General features: G+C 40.2%; 1 protein-coding gene across 5 annotated transcripts in view; it reads right to left on the reverse strand.

Annotated features, from left to right (window-relative positions):
• The window catches only part of mprip (myosin phosphatase Rho interacting protein), a 57,700-nt gene that overhangs the window by 15,136 nt on the left and 25,454 nt on the right, over window positions 1-17,110 (reverse strand). For all 5 annotated transcript variants that reach the window (XM_055004179.1, XM_023272837.3, XM_023272838.3 and 2 more), the window contains exons 8-15: window positions 13,008-13,134; window positions 11,654-11,758; window positions 7,365-7,421; window positions 6,841-6,909; window positions 6,657-6,746; window positions 4,692-4,801; window positions 1,776-2,337; window positions 583-720 (exon numbers count right to left, since the gene is read on the reverse strand). In XM_055004179.1, coding sequence (XP_054860154.1) covers window positions 583-720; window positions 1,776-2,337; window positions 4,692-4,801; window positions 6,657-6,746; window positions 6,841-6,909; window positions 7,365-7,421; window positions 11,654-11,758; window positions 13,008-13,134 — 1,258 coding nt within the window. The remainder of the gene's footprint in view (window positions 1-582; window positions 721-1,775; window positions 2,338-4,691; window positions 4,802-6,656; window positions 6,747-6,840; window positions 6,910-7,364; window positions 7,422-11,653; window positions 11,759-13,007; window positions 13,135-17,110) is intronic.

Here is a 17,110-nt window from a genome sequence, read left to right on the forward strand (position 1 = left end):
CAAAAGTCATGAAATGCGAAGTTCAACATTAAAATTATATTTAAATTCTATTTTGCTCTATACCACTTTTAATTTTCAGATTAACAGCTTTTTTTCCCTAATAATATCTAAATACTGAATAATTACATTAAGCTGTGGTATTTGAAAGGCATTTTTTCTCTTTTGCATTAAGAGTGAAATAATTGTCTGCAAGTCACATCAGCAACCACAAAACTGCAGTTCTTTGGTCCACAATCAATGCAATACTTAAGTAACTGCTAGCATGAGTTCAGATACATTTCAGACCTGTAACATACAGAGAAGAAGATTAACTAGTAGAAGCCAATGTAGTAGTAGTATCTCAATGTTTTTCACATGCAATGAACTCATGCAAAGGTACATATCTGTAGCCATTTTGTTGGTTCAATGTCAGTTTGTTTAATGTTTTCTTACAGTAATTACAACATGCAAGGAATGTTACAAAATGAAGTGAAAAATACTCTTCAGTTGAGAAAATACTTCTGAAACTCTCAACAGTTCTTTCCATCACAGCAGAACAACATATAGTGTAATGCAGCTGCATGTTAGAGGGTGATAACTCACCGGAGAGATGTAACCAGATCGGATGTCCTGGTCTCTCTCCAGAGCTGTTCTCAGTTGGAGCTCCAGCTCCTGCTTGTGCTTGTTTGAGTCGAGGAGCTGCTGGTGACAGCTCTCCAACTGGGCCTTCAGGTCCTCTATCTACAGGAGCAGCAGGACAATGCTGAATTAGTTATACATTTCTTTAAAGAACTAATATTTGTGGCATTTGTTACTTGTGTGAATTTAAAGAGAAAATTGTATTTACTGCCATAATGAAGGACATGAAATAAAAGATGAACATAAAAATGTTATCTGGGTAAAAGTGAAACAATTCTATCATTAACGACCCAACAACAAATATTCATTAATCAGTTATTGTATATATTACAAAATAATCGATGGTTGATTTATAATCCTATTTCAATAAAAACGTGCCAATTACTCATTTTTCTAGCTTCAAAATTGGTCATATTTTATGCTCTCCTTTGTCTTCTATGACAGCTCTCTGAATATCCCAGATGATTTGGACTCATACTCAGATGAAGTCAATTATTTGATACTATCAATTTGGGCTCTGAAACAATATGAGAGTCCGTTTTTGCTATTCTTGGACATTTTACAAACTAAATAATTAAATAATAAAAAATTATTTGCGCATTAGTAGATTTTTTGACTGGACAACCATTATTGCTTCACCTGACCCATATTCATCAGACTTCAGAATTATACTATAGAATCCTCTAAAAAGCCAACTTAGGAAATTTTAAACGAGTTTGTGTCAAATGTTTGAAATTTTATATATCTACAGTTACAATTAACAAAGAAATTTATTATTTAATACATTTTCTATAAATAAGAATCACAAATTTAGAACAGTAAGGGTAATTTAATGCAAAAAAAACCCAGAAGTCAATTTGTATGATTTGAACTCAGCAGGAAAGCAAACTGAGGTACAGGAAAATATGTGTTTTACAGCAATTGTAAATAATAAATCCATCTTTTCTGAATCATACCTATTTGCTCCAGGCAGACCTATTATTCAAGTTGACCAATGTTCCTACGTACAGAAGGTGTGTGCAGGGTCTGTATGCACCTACGACTTTTTTTTTTACAGAGCCAAGGCTTTTTTGATAACTTGTTTGTGTACGTAGTACATTTGAAGTGACCTGAATACAACAATTACAAAATTCACTAAAAATAAGAGATAAACATACCCCCTGCTTGTAATTCTCCAGGAGCTGCTCAAGCTCTGCAGTCTCTGTGGATTGCACTGTGGTTGGCAGAGGTACTCTCCTCTCCTCCCGTATGGGCGTCTTCTCTACTTGTCGCCAGTGTTCTTCAATCACCTCCTCCACCATCTGCTGCCTCTCCAAAGACGCTGGACCTAATGAATCTGTGTGTCCAACTCCCTCCTCACTCTCATAGTCTGTTCTCCCTCCTCCTTTTTCGGATGTGTTCTCTGAGCCCGTCACAAACTCATACCTCTTCCGTCTCTCCTCTCTTCTCCGGTTGCGTTCAAGCTCTCCCATGTCAGCCTGGAGGCTCTTGGCCTCCTGTGCCCGTTGCTGAGCCAGAGCCTGGGCAATGGGCCTGAACTCCGCCCAGTCAAAGGTCTTAGAGCGGCCTTCTCGCCTGCGTTCACGCGCTCGGCTCTTTATGCCACCTGGAGTAGATTCTCTCTCCGCAGACGAGGCCTCAGACGACGGAGAGTCCTGAGTGACATCTGGCCTAACTAGACCCTCCAAAGCAGAGAAGGAACTGTGATCCTCAGTTGAACTGAAAGACAGAGAAAAAGAAAGGCAAATAATTTTCTGCTTACTTCTCCTCCTCCCAAATGATGAGGCTGTGGAGACAATATGGTCGCTTTCTGGTTATACACAGCTTCCGCCAGTGTATAGCAAGCCCAGCTGGAGTGCTATATTGGCCACTGGCCCACTCTGCCATCTTTATGTATCACTGCCTACTGTTGCCAGAGAAACTTGTATTACTAAACTGCCAGATTTACTCCTGTAGTTTATCTATATACACTACCACCGTTGAAAAGTTTGGGGTCACTTTGAAATGTCCTTATTTTTGAAAGAAAAGCATTTTTTTTTAAATGAAGACGACATTAAATTAAACAAAAATACAGTCTCGACATTGTCAACGTGGTAAATGAGTATTTGAGCTGGAAATGGCTGATTTTTAATGGAATATCTACATAGCGGTACAGAGGCCCATTTCCAGCAACCATCACTGCTGTGTTCTAATTAGAGTTGCAACTAACGATTATTTTAATAATCGATTAATCGGATGACTATTTTTTCAATTAATCGATGAATTCGATTACAAAAAAACAAAACATGTTTTTAATTTCCATCTCTTTATTCAGAAATAGAAGATTTGGAGTAACAGAGCACATAAGATCATTGCAGTGAAGCCTTTGTCTTCAACCACTGACAGAGGCCTCATGTCAGTGACAATCATGTTGAGGATGCTCTCAGTCAAGACAGCTGCTTGCTGTGGTGGACATGATGTCTTTCTCATCATGAAGCCTGTCATTTTTTGCTGTTGATGAAATGAGAAAGATAGTATAGTATGAGTATGTATTATAGCACAATTTACAACAACTTAATAATTATCTTGGTTTATTTGCAGCATTAGGTTAAGGCATGTAAGTAGTCCAAAGAGCAAAGCACACACACACACACACACACACACACACACACACACACACAAATAAATATAAAAATATATTAAAAAAAAATAAATAAATAAATAAAAAAATAAATATATATGTATGTATGTATGTATGTATGTATGTATGTATGTATATATTTAAAGTACAAGCACTTCATTATACTTCATTACATAAAATCAGTCAATAACCCCTGTACTTTAACCCCTGTCTCACTCCAACACAGACCAGTTTCTTCACTCAGACTTTGTCAGAAAATTAAAACTTGAGGCTTAATCTTTATTACCGCCATTGTGTGCAAGTTACGTTTATTTATAAAGCATATTCAAACCCTGCCTAAGCTGATTAAAGTGAAATAAAAAGTATCTCTTGCACACACACACACCCTATCACTGTCAATCAACTAACAAGCAAATGCTAGCATCAGGCGAGCTACCAGAGAGACTAACGTTATGTTTCCTCACTTAAAAATGGAACAAACGTAGGATATTGTAGTGACTTACCCTGCTGGTGAACTCCCTTCATCCTCATCGGTGACTCCTATGTGTTTCTGTTTCGGGTGTTGCATCATCATCGTGGTGCTCCCATGCCATCTCATATCACTTTTGTAAAGCTTGCATGTTATGCATGTTTTTGGTTTTGTGAAGCATGAAATGCTCACAGAACTTCGGTCAAACTGTTTTCTCCGTGTCGGTCATGTTTCATTTGTTGAATTTACTTTTCCTTTGAAAATATCGCCTCTGCTCTACCTCCACTTCGCTCTGTTCAAGTTGTTCTGCAGGTGGAGTTTTTTTTTGTTGTGTTTTAAAACCTTATTTCAGTCAGCCAGCATTGACAAAGCTCTGCAGGTGAAGTAGACGGCTCCGCGACATGGCGAGTGACACATGAATCGTACGACACAATGAATCGATAATGAAATTCGTTGCCAACGCTTTTAATAATCGCTTTTAATCAATTTAATCTTTTCGTTGTTGCAGCCCTAGTTCTAATGCTACATTGTGTTAACTAATCGTGTTGAAAGGCTAATTGATAATTAGAAAACCCTTGTGCAGTTATGTTAGCACATGAATAAGTGTGAGTTTTCATGGAAAACATGAAATTGTCTAGGTGACCACAAACTTTTCAGCGGTAGTGTACACGTATCCCGATATCTCCTGAAAGCTGAAACAAATGTAAGATGTATGATACTTTCATTATTTACTGACATATACGCAGCAAAACAAGTTCAAAATACGGTTGCCATGCTATATAGATTAAATAAAATACTTAAGCTATAACCTCAAAGTACACGTTAGAATACTGACTGAGGTGTGAATGTGTTTGGAAAACTCAAATGTTAAAAAGAATCTAATCAACCTCTGAAATGACGCAGCCGAAGCAAAACTGTTTTAAAATATAGAACACAATACAGAGCTAAAAAACGTGTAACAGTAACATTGTGACTTGTACTGACCTTGCTACATCAGGAGCAGTGGAGGGTCTGACGTTTTTCATGACTGCCTGGATCCAGTTCCTGCGTATGCCTGCTGTCATGGCCGACAAAGTGTGCACTCCTTCCTGGGTCTGAACATGAACATATGCAAACACCATGAATTACAAACTGAGTGACCAGAAAAACAGAAACATGTACGTGCAATGCACTAAAATAAAATAAACCCAAATCCTTTCTATTTTTTGTTTAGACTATGACTGTCACTGTTATTTTTCTATTTTCTATTCATTACTATGTAAGCTAGTTTACAGATTAGTTGAGCATTTTTCCACCAAAAAAAGAAAATAGCTATTTTATGTAAGTGCCTTTTATTTTAACAAACTGTATGTCATTGTATAATGTGTCACAATATGAAATGCAGAAGACGGTTCACATATTAAAGTGTTAAACTGTATAGAGTTTAGCACTCTACAGTTGGAAACTTCAACATGCTCTCCATCTCCAACAGAAATAGACTCACTAAGATTACACACATAGCATCCAAAATTATTAATCTGCCCACCATGGACCTCTCCCACCTCAACAATAGAGCTGTGACACGCATGGCTCGGACAGTCAGCAGGGACCTGGACCATCCCCTCCACACTCACTTCTCCCTACTACTCTCTGGCCGGAGGTACAGGACTCTTAGGTGGAAACAGGTGCGCTTCAGCAAAAGCTTTGTCCCCTCCGCCATTGCTGCTCTTAACCACCCATAGTATGTTTCCCACCCTTCTCTCACCAGCATGTGTGTTGTCCTACTGTCCTGTGTCTAACTGTTTATGATATGTGTATTTCTTACATACCTAACAGTACCTGTGACAATGAATATCCCCTCGGAGACAATAAAGGTCTATCTATCTAAAAAACTCCAACACACTAAAAAATTTAATAAAACAAAAGAGGGCATATTATTTTAATCTCTAATAAACCCCTTAAAGTGTAAAAGTTTGTTCTGTACGTTAAACTAAGTGCAACATGAACATGGTGGATAGTTTACAGACACACAGAAGCTAAAGCAACTCTTTTTCTACTTTTCGTGTAATTGTTCTCTGACTTTGATGGCAGCTTCAAATTTTACATAAATACCACTGAATTCACAGCACAGCTGTTGTTTTCATCTCATTTGTTTGGTAAGTTTGTCAGACAATGTTGTGGTTATAAAATCAGGATTTTGGCAGTGCAGAGTTTGGAAGTGACTGCTGGGTCCCATGTAATCTTAATAAACTGGATTTCAGTCACAATTTCATACTCTCCATCACAGAAACAGTAAAATATGTAAATGAGAACAGTTTTATTTGGATTTCAGCTGTGTTAAATACAACATATGTGAACACGGAGAGCAGCAGAGAAACAGATGGAAGGTGCTGCCTTGAAATGGAAGCGCCTGTGTATTTTGTCTTCAACTTTGTGTGGTCTGCCACCAAAACTCTGCACAGTGTACAATTCACCTTTTTGTTGTGTGGTAATTTGAAGTAATAGCATACTTTCAAAGCCTTGTGTCTTCAGAAACTTTTACTTTGAACAAGTTTGAGTCTGCTGCAGCTGACCAATGACTTGAGCCAAAAATGACTAACTTCATGATGCAGGAATCACGTAGCAATACAGAAGATAAACATGATGCCTACTAATTGTGGCAGCCCTAAATGTCAGCTGAAAAAGTTGCTTACCTAATATCAATACAGAGAGGAAGAGCAAAACCACTACAGACATTTTAACATGTTGTGTAATCAAGTGCAAACAATCTACAGCTAAACAAAAGTACCACATTGTTTCCCCTCTGATAATGTCAGCTAAAATTACAATGGGATTTTCACAGATCAAGTATTTATTACAGGACTGTGTAGTACAATGTGCAAAGTACACTGTACTCCACAGTCTGCGCTAATATGGGAAGAATATTTTTTTCTGTAAGCATTTAGAGTGAAAATAGGAAAAGCTTCTTACATGAATCTGAAAACCGTAGTTGCGTTGAGCCTGGTATTCAGTTACATTATAGCAGGTGGACAGGTCAATCTCACCATCCAGGTCAGAGGCCTAGAAAACACAAGGATGATATACAGGACATCACAAAGAAATGTTCATGAGTAGAAACGAGAAAGAAGTGAGACAGTGAAGTGAATGAACTCACCTCCTCTGCTATTGAATCCTTGTAGTATCTCAGGCTGTGATCCGTCAACACAAACCAGTACTTCTTCCACTGCAAAAAGGAAAGAAAAAGAGACAGTTTGGTAATGCAAAGTTTAAAGACAAAGTTGAGTTAAGCAGCATGTTGGACAAATGAAATGGTAGTCATATACTGAACATCCAGGAGGTCAATAAAAGCTGCTGTACATGTCAGCAGCTGGAGTTTGTTGTTCTGTGTATCATGTAAAGATGCATTTTAAGGCTCCACCCATATCTTTTAAGTCCATTGAAGGTGGAACATCAAAGCGTGACCACAACTCTGCAAAGGCCATAGAATGCTACAGACACTCATGAATGCTTTAGGGTCAGATGCTGTTTGAACTGGCTTTGACTCTGTTTTTGGCTGGCACTCCTTTTTAGAAAGAAGCTTCGTCCTTGATACTTTTTTTTTTTTTTTTTTTTTTTAAAACAGATTTTCTTAATTAGCTGAAGAAAATGACAGCAGCAGATTACAACTTGATAAAGCACCTGGCCTTGCTCATCCAGCTTCACCATCCAGCCTTTCTTGAAGTTCAGCAAATCCGGCTAAAAACAAGAAAAAGAGGATATTGACAGGTCATTTGACTAAAATGAACACAAGAGAACATGCAATTTAACCTCAGAAACACACACAAATCATTTCATTTTGTGTCACAGCAGCAGATGACCACAACTTACCTTGTGCTCAAATGACAACAAATGAGTGACTATAAATTTGCCCAGAAGCGGCTATAGAATGACACTGACAATGTGTCAAATTTGAGTTCAAGATCATATTGTCACCATTCAAAAATTAAGAGCAACAAAAACACATGCTCAGTCAGTAAGCTAAGGGTAGAAGTTGACCCTACCAATGGCTCAGACAAATTAAAGGTTGAGAATGCAAGATTGTGGAAATATGGACCACTGGCTGGGGGCAACTTCTCCCAGATGTGTTGCTGAGCTGTACCACTCGCAGAACCCAAGTGCTCAATACTGTCGTAGTCTGCTGTGATTCCACACAGTGGGAGAAATGCTAACACACACACACGTGAATGGTGACCACAGGTAGCAGGGGTAAATTGTGATATACAGTCACACACACATACACATACACTCTCTTTTCCAATACACACCGCACAGACTGGGTGCAATGAACACACAAAACGGGCAAAATCTGCATACAGATGGAGCAGGAGGAGGCGTATAACCTGGAGATGAGTGGGAGAAGAGGGGGCTGCACTGCCCCCTGCAGCATGGAGGTGTGGCCTACAACAACCACACCCTCGCACCACCACACCATGGCCAAAGAAAGATTGGAAATAAATCATTCATGGATATCAAGGCTTCTTAATAAAAGTCAGACCTGGTTTGCATCACTTAAGCATGGATGGGTAGATTAAACAGGGCATTTTGTGGATTCTACTAAGTCTTTGAAATATTGCAATACACAGTAGCATGTATAATAACGCTTCACTTGCAACTACAATTGGGAATATTCCCAATAGTCTGGGCTAGGGTTGTCACGATTTCAATTTTTTGAGCCACGATTATTGTGGAAGGAAATATTGCGATTTTACGATTATTCACGATTATCGACATTATGAAAGAAAAAAACCCAGTGTTTGTATTTAAATAAACTTTAATAATACTTAAACTTTTAAACATTTACTGTTCTTATAAAATAAAATAAATTGTTCCAACACGTCTTTGTAGTAAATAAAAGTGCAAATTGCATTACAAAACAGTCATTAACTTGAGGAACTTAAAGGCTTCTTTAGCTGCCATCATTAAAACAAAATAAAATTATAAGATTGGCATTAAAAACTGTGCTGTTTTCTCTATAATATTAATAATAATTAGGGATGTGCCGATCAGGTTTTTTGCTGCTGATCACCGATACCGATCATCCTTGAATGCCGATTACCGATACTGATCACATGGATTTGATTTAAATGCTCTATTTATATATGAGTGCTGCTGCTTATATGATGTAGGAAAAAAATGAGCAAATACTGCCTTAATTTAGACAAAAATATGCTTACAAAAACTGGCAGGCACATTACAGCAAATATTCAGTCTGGGAATCTTGTAAATGATGTATAATTACTACTTATTTATGTTCAATATGTATTTATTGGTTCTAGTGAAGTGCCTCTTTGAGAATGAATGTTGCAATTTAATGTATGGTTGATAACGTAGTGTTTACTTTGTAAATCAAACAAAACAAAAAGACATAAAAAGAATACATTTAAAGATTCTAAAAACACTTCATTTTAAGCTTTAAATAATCCTCCACAATTTTAGACAATATAACTACAGAAAAAAGGATAAATGGGAGTCTTATTTATTTTTACTAAAACGTTTATATAAACAATTCACCACTAATTTTACAACAATTAATCAAAACACCCGGATCATTTCCCAGGGAAAACTCTAGAGTCTGACAGGAGGTCCAGGCAGACAGACAGCCTCCCTGTCCTGGAGGTTACTGTCTCCTCCACTACCACTCTCAGCGGGCAGCGGGGCTTCCCGGACCACACTCCCTGCTGAGGGGACCGGGCCGACAGCATCTTCAGAGGAGGGCACGGGCTTCCGGAGCCAAAACAACCGGCGGGTCTGGAGCTCCGGTTCCCTCCTGCGCTCCCATTCCCCACCCGCCGCGGCCCGCCGCCTTCCCCTCGCCTGCGGACGCAGGAAAGCAGCCCGGCTGCGACGGGCGGGGAACGGGAGCGCAGGAGGTAACCGGAGCTCCCGACCCGCCGGTTGTTTTGGCTCCGGGAGGAAACTCGGGGCACGGGGGGTCCTCGGGGCGGCCCGGCCGCCGGACCGCTGACTTCGGAACCGACAGTTACCGCGCGTGCGGCGGACAGTCCCATCTTGGCAACCTCATTGCGCACAGCGGCCACAATATTAGGGACACTTCGAGTAAAGAATCTGTCATAACTGATCATATAATTCTCTCTCTCTCTCTCTCTCTGTCTGTGTGTGTGTGTGTGTGTGTGTGCGCGCGCGCAGTGATGCCGATTAGACAGGAGCGCGCGCACAGGCCAAGGAGCCACTCTCTCCACTCTCTCAGCGCAGCTCACGCTTCTTGCATTGCACCTCTCGCGAGGCTTTTCTACGGATAATCGTGGTTGTGAAAAATGTGACGAATATCTATTTATAATCGTGGTTATTGTAAAACCGGTTAACCTTGACAACCCTAGTCTGGGCAAAGCTGACATAAAAACCCAGTGGCATGCTGTTGGGTGATGTCCACTGAGACCTTTCTCAATGTTTAATTCTCCAAACTGTGTTACCTAACCAAATCCAGCCTCTCAGTACCCAACAACAACCCGCCGACCTCAGTCTGCTCAGATGAAGCCCTGGCAATGCTGCTGACGCTGGATCCTACGGCTTAGTAGAACAGGGAAAGCTTTGTGTGGGACACTACAGACACACTTGAATACACTGACCTTTCAATATTCAAGTGTTAATGTCTAACTAATCAGAACAAATCCGAACCTGCTCATTTATTCACCAGTTGACTGAACTGGTTTCATTGCTGGCTCTTCATGCCTTAAAGGCTTTCTAACAGTAGCATGGTATAGCATTAAGCAGATATTACAATCCATACTATACTCAGAAATGTTATAATTTTGAAGTGTCAATGAAAACTTTTACCGAACTATGTTACATAACTGTGCACAATATGAGAGGCTTTGCCTACAGCGAGAAATGCAGAGAAAGTGACCCTCCAAGTCTTTTTTTTTTTAGCTGTTTTTAGCCAAGCACTTCTGATAAACACACTCTACGCTATCTCCACAGGTTAAAACGGCAAGCAGACAATCGGCTGGTAAAGACAGTCTAGCATGGAACAAGCTCAAGTGGCTGCTGCCCTCCTGACTGGGCATTTTGTATTGGGAATTATTCCAATCAAACCAGAGTTAAAGTGAGAAATTGGATTTATAAAGTAGGTGTCCTGAAACTTGATTCCAAATGAGTGCTAAGGTTGTACCATGTCTGTTGCATGTGTAGATAGGTAATTGTTTGCTAACACTTTACCCTTAGTAGGCATATAAGCCTGCTATATTGTGCTGGCTGTGTATTCATCAGTTTGGTTGAAGGGTTTTTGCCCCTCAGTGTGAGGAAAATCTTTCAAAGTTGAAGGTGTATTGAATAACTAACTAAATGAACTAATATATTTAGAAAGTGAAAGCCCATCTTAGAATTTCAGCTTTATTATGATACAATTTCGCTAAGAGAACTCGATAAAGTCCTCAAGAATATCTCTTATTAGAGGTCACATTTTGCACTTTGGTCACACTGCATTCAGGATGTTGTGAAAACCACAGCTCCAGTAGAGAGCCCTACCAGATGACCCGGAGTCAAACAGCTTTAAAGGATAATTCTCCATTGCACAATAGAAATCTGTTGGCAGCCTCACATGTGCTGAAACCTCGGTGCTGGTATGCGTGTGAAATGTTGCCTCTTTGTCCAGTTTGTTTACTGGTGCTTTAATTATTAGTTTAATATTGTACATACTCCCTGGGTATGACTGTTTAATTATACCCACACACCTGTGAAACACCTTGAGCAAACAACAGTGGTTGATTTCTTATTAACTATGTTAGTTCCATCAGCAAGGGAAGAAAACACACTGATCACGGTGAGGGTAATTTCCTTCACGGGAACATTTTGGTAATTGCTTTGATTATGTGTATATTACAATCACACCGTTGCAGAGGATGCTGTTGAGATGAATCATAAACCCTTTTTTTTGTTTGTACAAAAGTCAGAGTAGAGCAGATACTTACCGTCATGACTGACTCAGTGGTCCTTCGGTCCAGGGACTTGGCTCTCCTCAGAGGGGGCAGTGTGGAGGGAAAGTCCAGACCCTGACCCACATCGCGCCTCTGCTCCTGAATAATACACACACATAAACACACTTAAGTTTTTCTGCAGTAACATTGTCAGAAAGATAAACTACATTTGACGCAATATGCAGCTAATAAGTGGCAGCAAAAAATGTATTAAAACACAAACTTGAACTATGCAAAAATCAAAGATGCACCTTTTCTAATGTCGTCTGCTTGAGTAATTCAATTCAATTCAACTCAATTTTATTTATATAGCGCCAATTACAGTCAAATTGTCTCGAGACGCTTTACAGAACCCATATGCCTGACCCCCAGAGCAAGCCAAAAGGCGACAGTGGCAAGGAAAACACCCTTTTAACAGGGGAAAAAAAACCTTGAGCAGAACCCGGCTCTTTATGTGGGGGGACCCATCTGCCTGCTGGCCGGGCAGGTTGAGAGGGACAGAAGAGGTAGAGGGGTGGAGGTAGAGGGTTACAGGTAGAGGGTTAGAGATGGAGGTAGAGGGATAGAGGTAGAAAGGTAGGTGAGGGACAAGGTCCATAAAACACACAGTTTGACACATGCATGATAAGACAGATGATACATGCAAAGTGCAACTAAAATGGAAACTGATTATAGAGTAGGTATTAATAGGCTGTTGAGAAATATCATGACAGCCCAACTCACATGTTTTGTGAGAGTTAGCTCAGCAGAGAAGTGCACTGAATCAAAGAGAACGAAAACACTGATAGCGTGAGGTGAAACGTGCCAGCTCTCAATTCTGTACTGTGTACATATTGTTTCAAAGCAACAGCAAGAAGGACAGAGCTATAATGTGTGTGCAGTACGAGGCACAGAAACAGTACTGGCTGCTTATCAATGAGTGTTTGTAAAATTTTTATCTGTGCCTAACAAAGATCTAGGTCCAGGAAAAACAGAGTGTTAGGGCTCTGTCATGCTAAATTCGGGTTTGAGCTGGTCTAACTCAGCACCAGGGTGGGAAAGGGAAGCATAATCACCAGGGGAATCCCACCACAGAATGGAAAATGGAAATGAATACAGCACACGCTGCTGACCTCTGACCCACAACCAAAACAAAGACAGAACAGAAAGAGGGCGAGGATGGAGGGAAAAGGGTGAGGGTGAGGGAAAAGATAGAGGAGTGGGAGTGTTGGGAGCTCACATCTGCTCTGCTATGTGATGTTGTTTAACATCACTGTTTACGAGTCTCACCGTATCTATTGTAAACTGCTGCACAATGTTGGCAGTGTTGGACCCAATATGTGCACGTACACGCACACAGCGGTGTTACCTCTCTATGGAAGCGTCTGTGCTCACTTCGGCCCTGTCTGCCTCCACTTCTTCTCGACTCTTCCACCTCCATTTTCTCTGGATTCTCTAACTCCAAGGCCTCCAACTTCTCAATAACACCGGAGCGACTGGAAAACAACACACACACATGGTTAAGTCAAACATCATAAAGCATTTAGTATTTCTGACATACAATCATTTCTATATTTCCAATATTCTCTTTTCGAGCACACCTCTCAGATCTGGGGTCTTGGCTTAATGCACTACAGAACAAAAGAAGTTGCTTCGACCTCATAATCTTGTCTGAACTTATTGTCTATACTATAAGGACCTTGTCACACATTTTGTAGGCTGACATGTAGTTGATTATATAATACACTATGTGAAGGACTAATAGGGCAGGAACAAAATTAAAGACCTTAATTCTATAACAGTCTGACAATCAAGTCACTGTTCAGCAGCACTAATCAGATCGGTTTTCCCGCACAGCCCTGGGATCAGCTGGTTGTTATTGTTACTACATGGTCTTGCTAACTGGTAAGAGTTTACTGTCACAGAGGAGGAGAAGAAACCAGAATATTTTTATAGTTAAGAAGCTGCATATACTGATAGAACACACAGTTGTCATTTGTGTTCCTATATCTGCAGTAGACGTGATCGAGTCAGGTCCTCATTAGACGTCTTCATACATGCAGGCATGTGCGCCCAGCTTTAAGGAAGTACTAGCAGACAGATCAGGCAGAGACCTCTGACTATAGTTTTCTGCAGATGACAAGATTCTGAACAGCTACACCTCCATGACAGATTGTAAAGTGTCCGTCAGTCTTTAAGCACCTGCTGAATGGCACACATTTTCAGACTGTCCAGGAAGACAAGATATTCACATAAACGGTGACAGAAAAAGGTGTGTGAGGAATGAATAAAGTGAGCTAGAGAGACAAGTTCAACCCCGGATTCTTTTTTCACCTTCGCACAGCTCACTAATCACAGTGTAAAGGGTTGACTTCACTTCAGAGTCCTTCAGGCCTTTGGAACAAACTATCACAGTTCAATAGTTCAGAGAGCTGAACTACGGATGCAAAGTGAAATAAAAGTTCCCACAAAGATTAGGTAAATTAACTTCACATAGCTTTAAAATCTAGTATTTGAGGTGAAATTTACCCATATAGTTGACATTTTCTTTTAATTTGAACGCTATTTAAATGGTTTTAATAAATGGACAAAAATTAAAAATACAGAAGTTGACTAACAAACTGTAATCTGCAGAGTGAGTGGTTTTCACCTAGAAATCTTGTAGCAGAACTAAATCCTGATCCTGCAATCTAGAAGTATCTAAACATCTTCTTTACAATGTGACTGAAGCTGAACACAAGTGACGTGTAAGATCTGTGGGACCAACTAGTGACGTTCAATGCCACAAACGCCATCTTGAGAGTTTCAAGGCCACCAGAAGAAACTTTCAAAGGTGGGCACTTTTTTAGGACCAGGACTATTAGCTGCAGAACATATTTTGGCTGTGGGCACCCTGTCAAAATAAGGTGCATTTCCTCTGCAGGAACTTGGGACAGGCACAAGGGTTTGCAAAAATTTGCAGGAAGGGCCCTGTATCAGCCCTTTCAACTCTTCTATTTCCATTGCGATGTCAGATCCACTGAACTCCTGAGGTGGAGTCATAATTGCACAACTTCCACCACAACATCAAATCAGAGGGTGACATAACATCGACAACAATAGACAGAACTGAGATGGTTCCTGCAGTGCTCTTTGCTGTGTTAGCCTATATGGAAAATTTTACATTGCTGATGCCGATGTTTAAGACAGATGACAGCAACAAAAATAGGACATGAAGAGGAATGAAAAAAATGGAGCTTTTTGCTGTTATCTTCTCCAAGTTTAATCAATCAGCAATGAGGCATGTCAAGTAGTTTTCCTACAGTGGAAAGTGGCAGTTAAAAAAAGTGTTTTGCCTTTAAGCAATCTTTGCTTGTATTTTAATTTTTCTCGAGCAAAACAATGCAACGTGAGAAAATAAAACTACTGTTGCTACATTTAGGCCATGTCTCAGTTTCTGACACAGTGATAACTTTATCTTTAATCCAGTGTAAAGGGTTTATTAATGTTACTGTGCATATCCAGTTAAATCAAACCACCACATACACTGAAAGCCTAAATTTAGGGTAGGACGCTCGCAGGGATGATCAAAGCTTTTTCTACTGGTCAAGTTAGAAACAGCCGAATGCCGAAAATGTAAACATAAAGATCCACAAAAGTTTAAAGGGCTGCTGTAATATGTTTCATAAACTGTCAACAATGTGTTCTATAGCTACACAATCTGCAGCTGATTATGTTAAAATGACCCTCTGCTTCTGAGAAAGATCCAGCTCATGGGTGCAATGAGCAGTGGATCACAGATCCAAGAACAGCCTACACTCGCTAGTGTCCATCTGCAACCTTCCTCAATCAGTGACACAGAACACCGCCTGCTCCAACACATTGCCACACAGGCCTTTTGTTCCATGACAGAAGAATCTGCATTACAGAGAGGAAGAGGATGAGAGGCTGTGAGAAATACATAACTCTTTTGCCTAAATGGTGACCTTATTTGGGGACACTTCAGCTAAAGCTGCAGTCCTTAAAAGGGAATAAAGGAGAGGGGAGGACAAAGGCAGTGTGAGTCCGAACACTGCCTTTGTCCTCAACACAGAACACAAATGATTTTTTTTGTCAGAAGGCCTGTCACAGACATAGATCAAACAAAGTGAAGTTTCAGTTTATCTCCATTCTTTTACTGCAAAAGTTGTGTAGAAAAATCCCACCTCATAATTTTAACACTCATCCATATGTGTAAACAAGCTGCTTCCATTCATCCCACCATTTTATTCATTGTTATCAACACATCTTCTGTGTGTGTACATTTCAAATGTCAGGATACAAATTCAAGTATGGCAAATGGAGCTTGGCCTTAGATTAAAACATTTTGAGGATTTGTCTTTCATCTATCTGGTAAAGCTTTGGCCATTCAGATTTAGTTGTCAGTGGCATAAATGCTCCAGCTGACTCTATTTAGACTTTAGATGATATTTACAACAAGAGCTGCACTCTCTGAATATACACTGATCAGGCATAACATCATGACCACCTGTCTAATATTGTGTTGGTCTCTTTATGCTGCTAAAATTCCTCTGACCCAGTGGGGCATGGACACAAGACCTCAGGTCCTCCTGTGGCACCGGGATGGTGCCAGTGAATTCTGTGGGTCTTGTGGGTTGCAAGACCCACAGATCATGCTTATCTTGGCACATCCCACAGACGCTCAATAAGATTTGAATCTAGGGAGTGTGGAACCTGAGTACCGAACCTTAGCTCTGTCGTGTTTCCCAGGTAACTCCTGATCAGTTTTTGTGGTGTATCGTGGTGCGTTGTCCTGCTGAGGGTTGCAACTGGTGTCAAGGACTGATGTTGCAAAGGGGTGGGGAGGGGTTGGGGGTTGCTTGACCTGCAGTGCTTAGGTGGGTGATACATGTCAAACAAACACGATTGTCAGGACTCAAGGATTCCCAGCATAACATTGCATCATAACAAGACGATTTATGTTATTCACTTCAACTGTCAGTGGTCATAATGTTGTGGGTGATCAGTGTATACTGTTCTTAATATGAAAGAGGCAGCTGAGTAAACAACAGCAGTGAACTAAAAAGTTACACTATAAAAGAAGAGTGTTTTCTGTTTCCTCCCTGGCTGTATTACAGATGGATTTTAAACTGGACGTTGCCACTGAAACCTGAAAGAGTTACTTTTTGAGCTGACCCTGACCCCACTTCGCAGCTTTCATTACAATACAAATGCTTTGACTTTCCAGAGAAAATGTAACAATTTTGTCTTCTTTGAAAATATTTGCACAGACACCCTGTCACCAAACTGAATTCATCCCCCACACCCACCCACAGATTATGACAGCATCTCTTTACGTTGTTCAAGCTGAAACAGGGTTTTCAGTTGTTCAGTAATAAATTACACCTGTAAACACATGAGGAACACTAAGGAAGCCTTTTCTCACTCTCATTATTCAATAGACCGGCAATTCTATATGGCACATTTAAGATA

The sequence above is a fragment of the Amphiprion ocellaris genome, chromosome 18, assembly GCF_022539595.1.
Source record: "Amphiprion ocellaris isolate individual 3 ecotype Okinawa chromosome 18, ASM2253959v1, whole genome shotgun sequence".
NCBI classification, from domain to species: Eukaryota; Metazoa; Chordata; class Actinopteri; family Pomacentridae; genus Amphiprion; species Amphiprion ocellaris.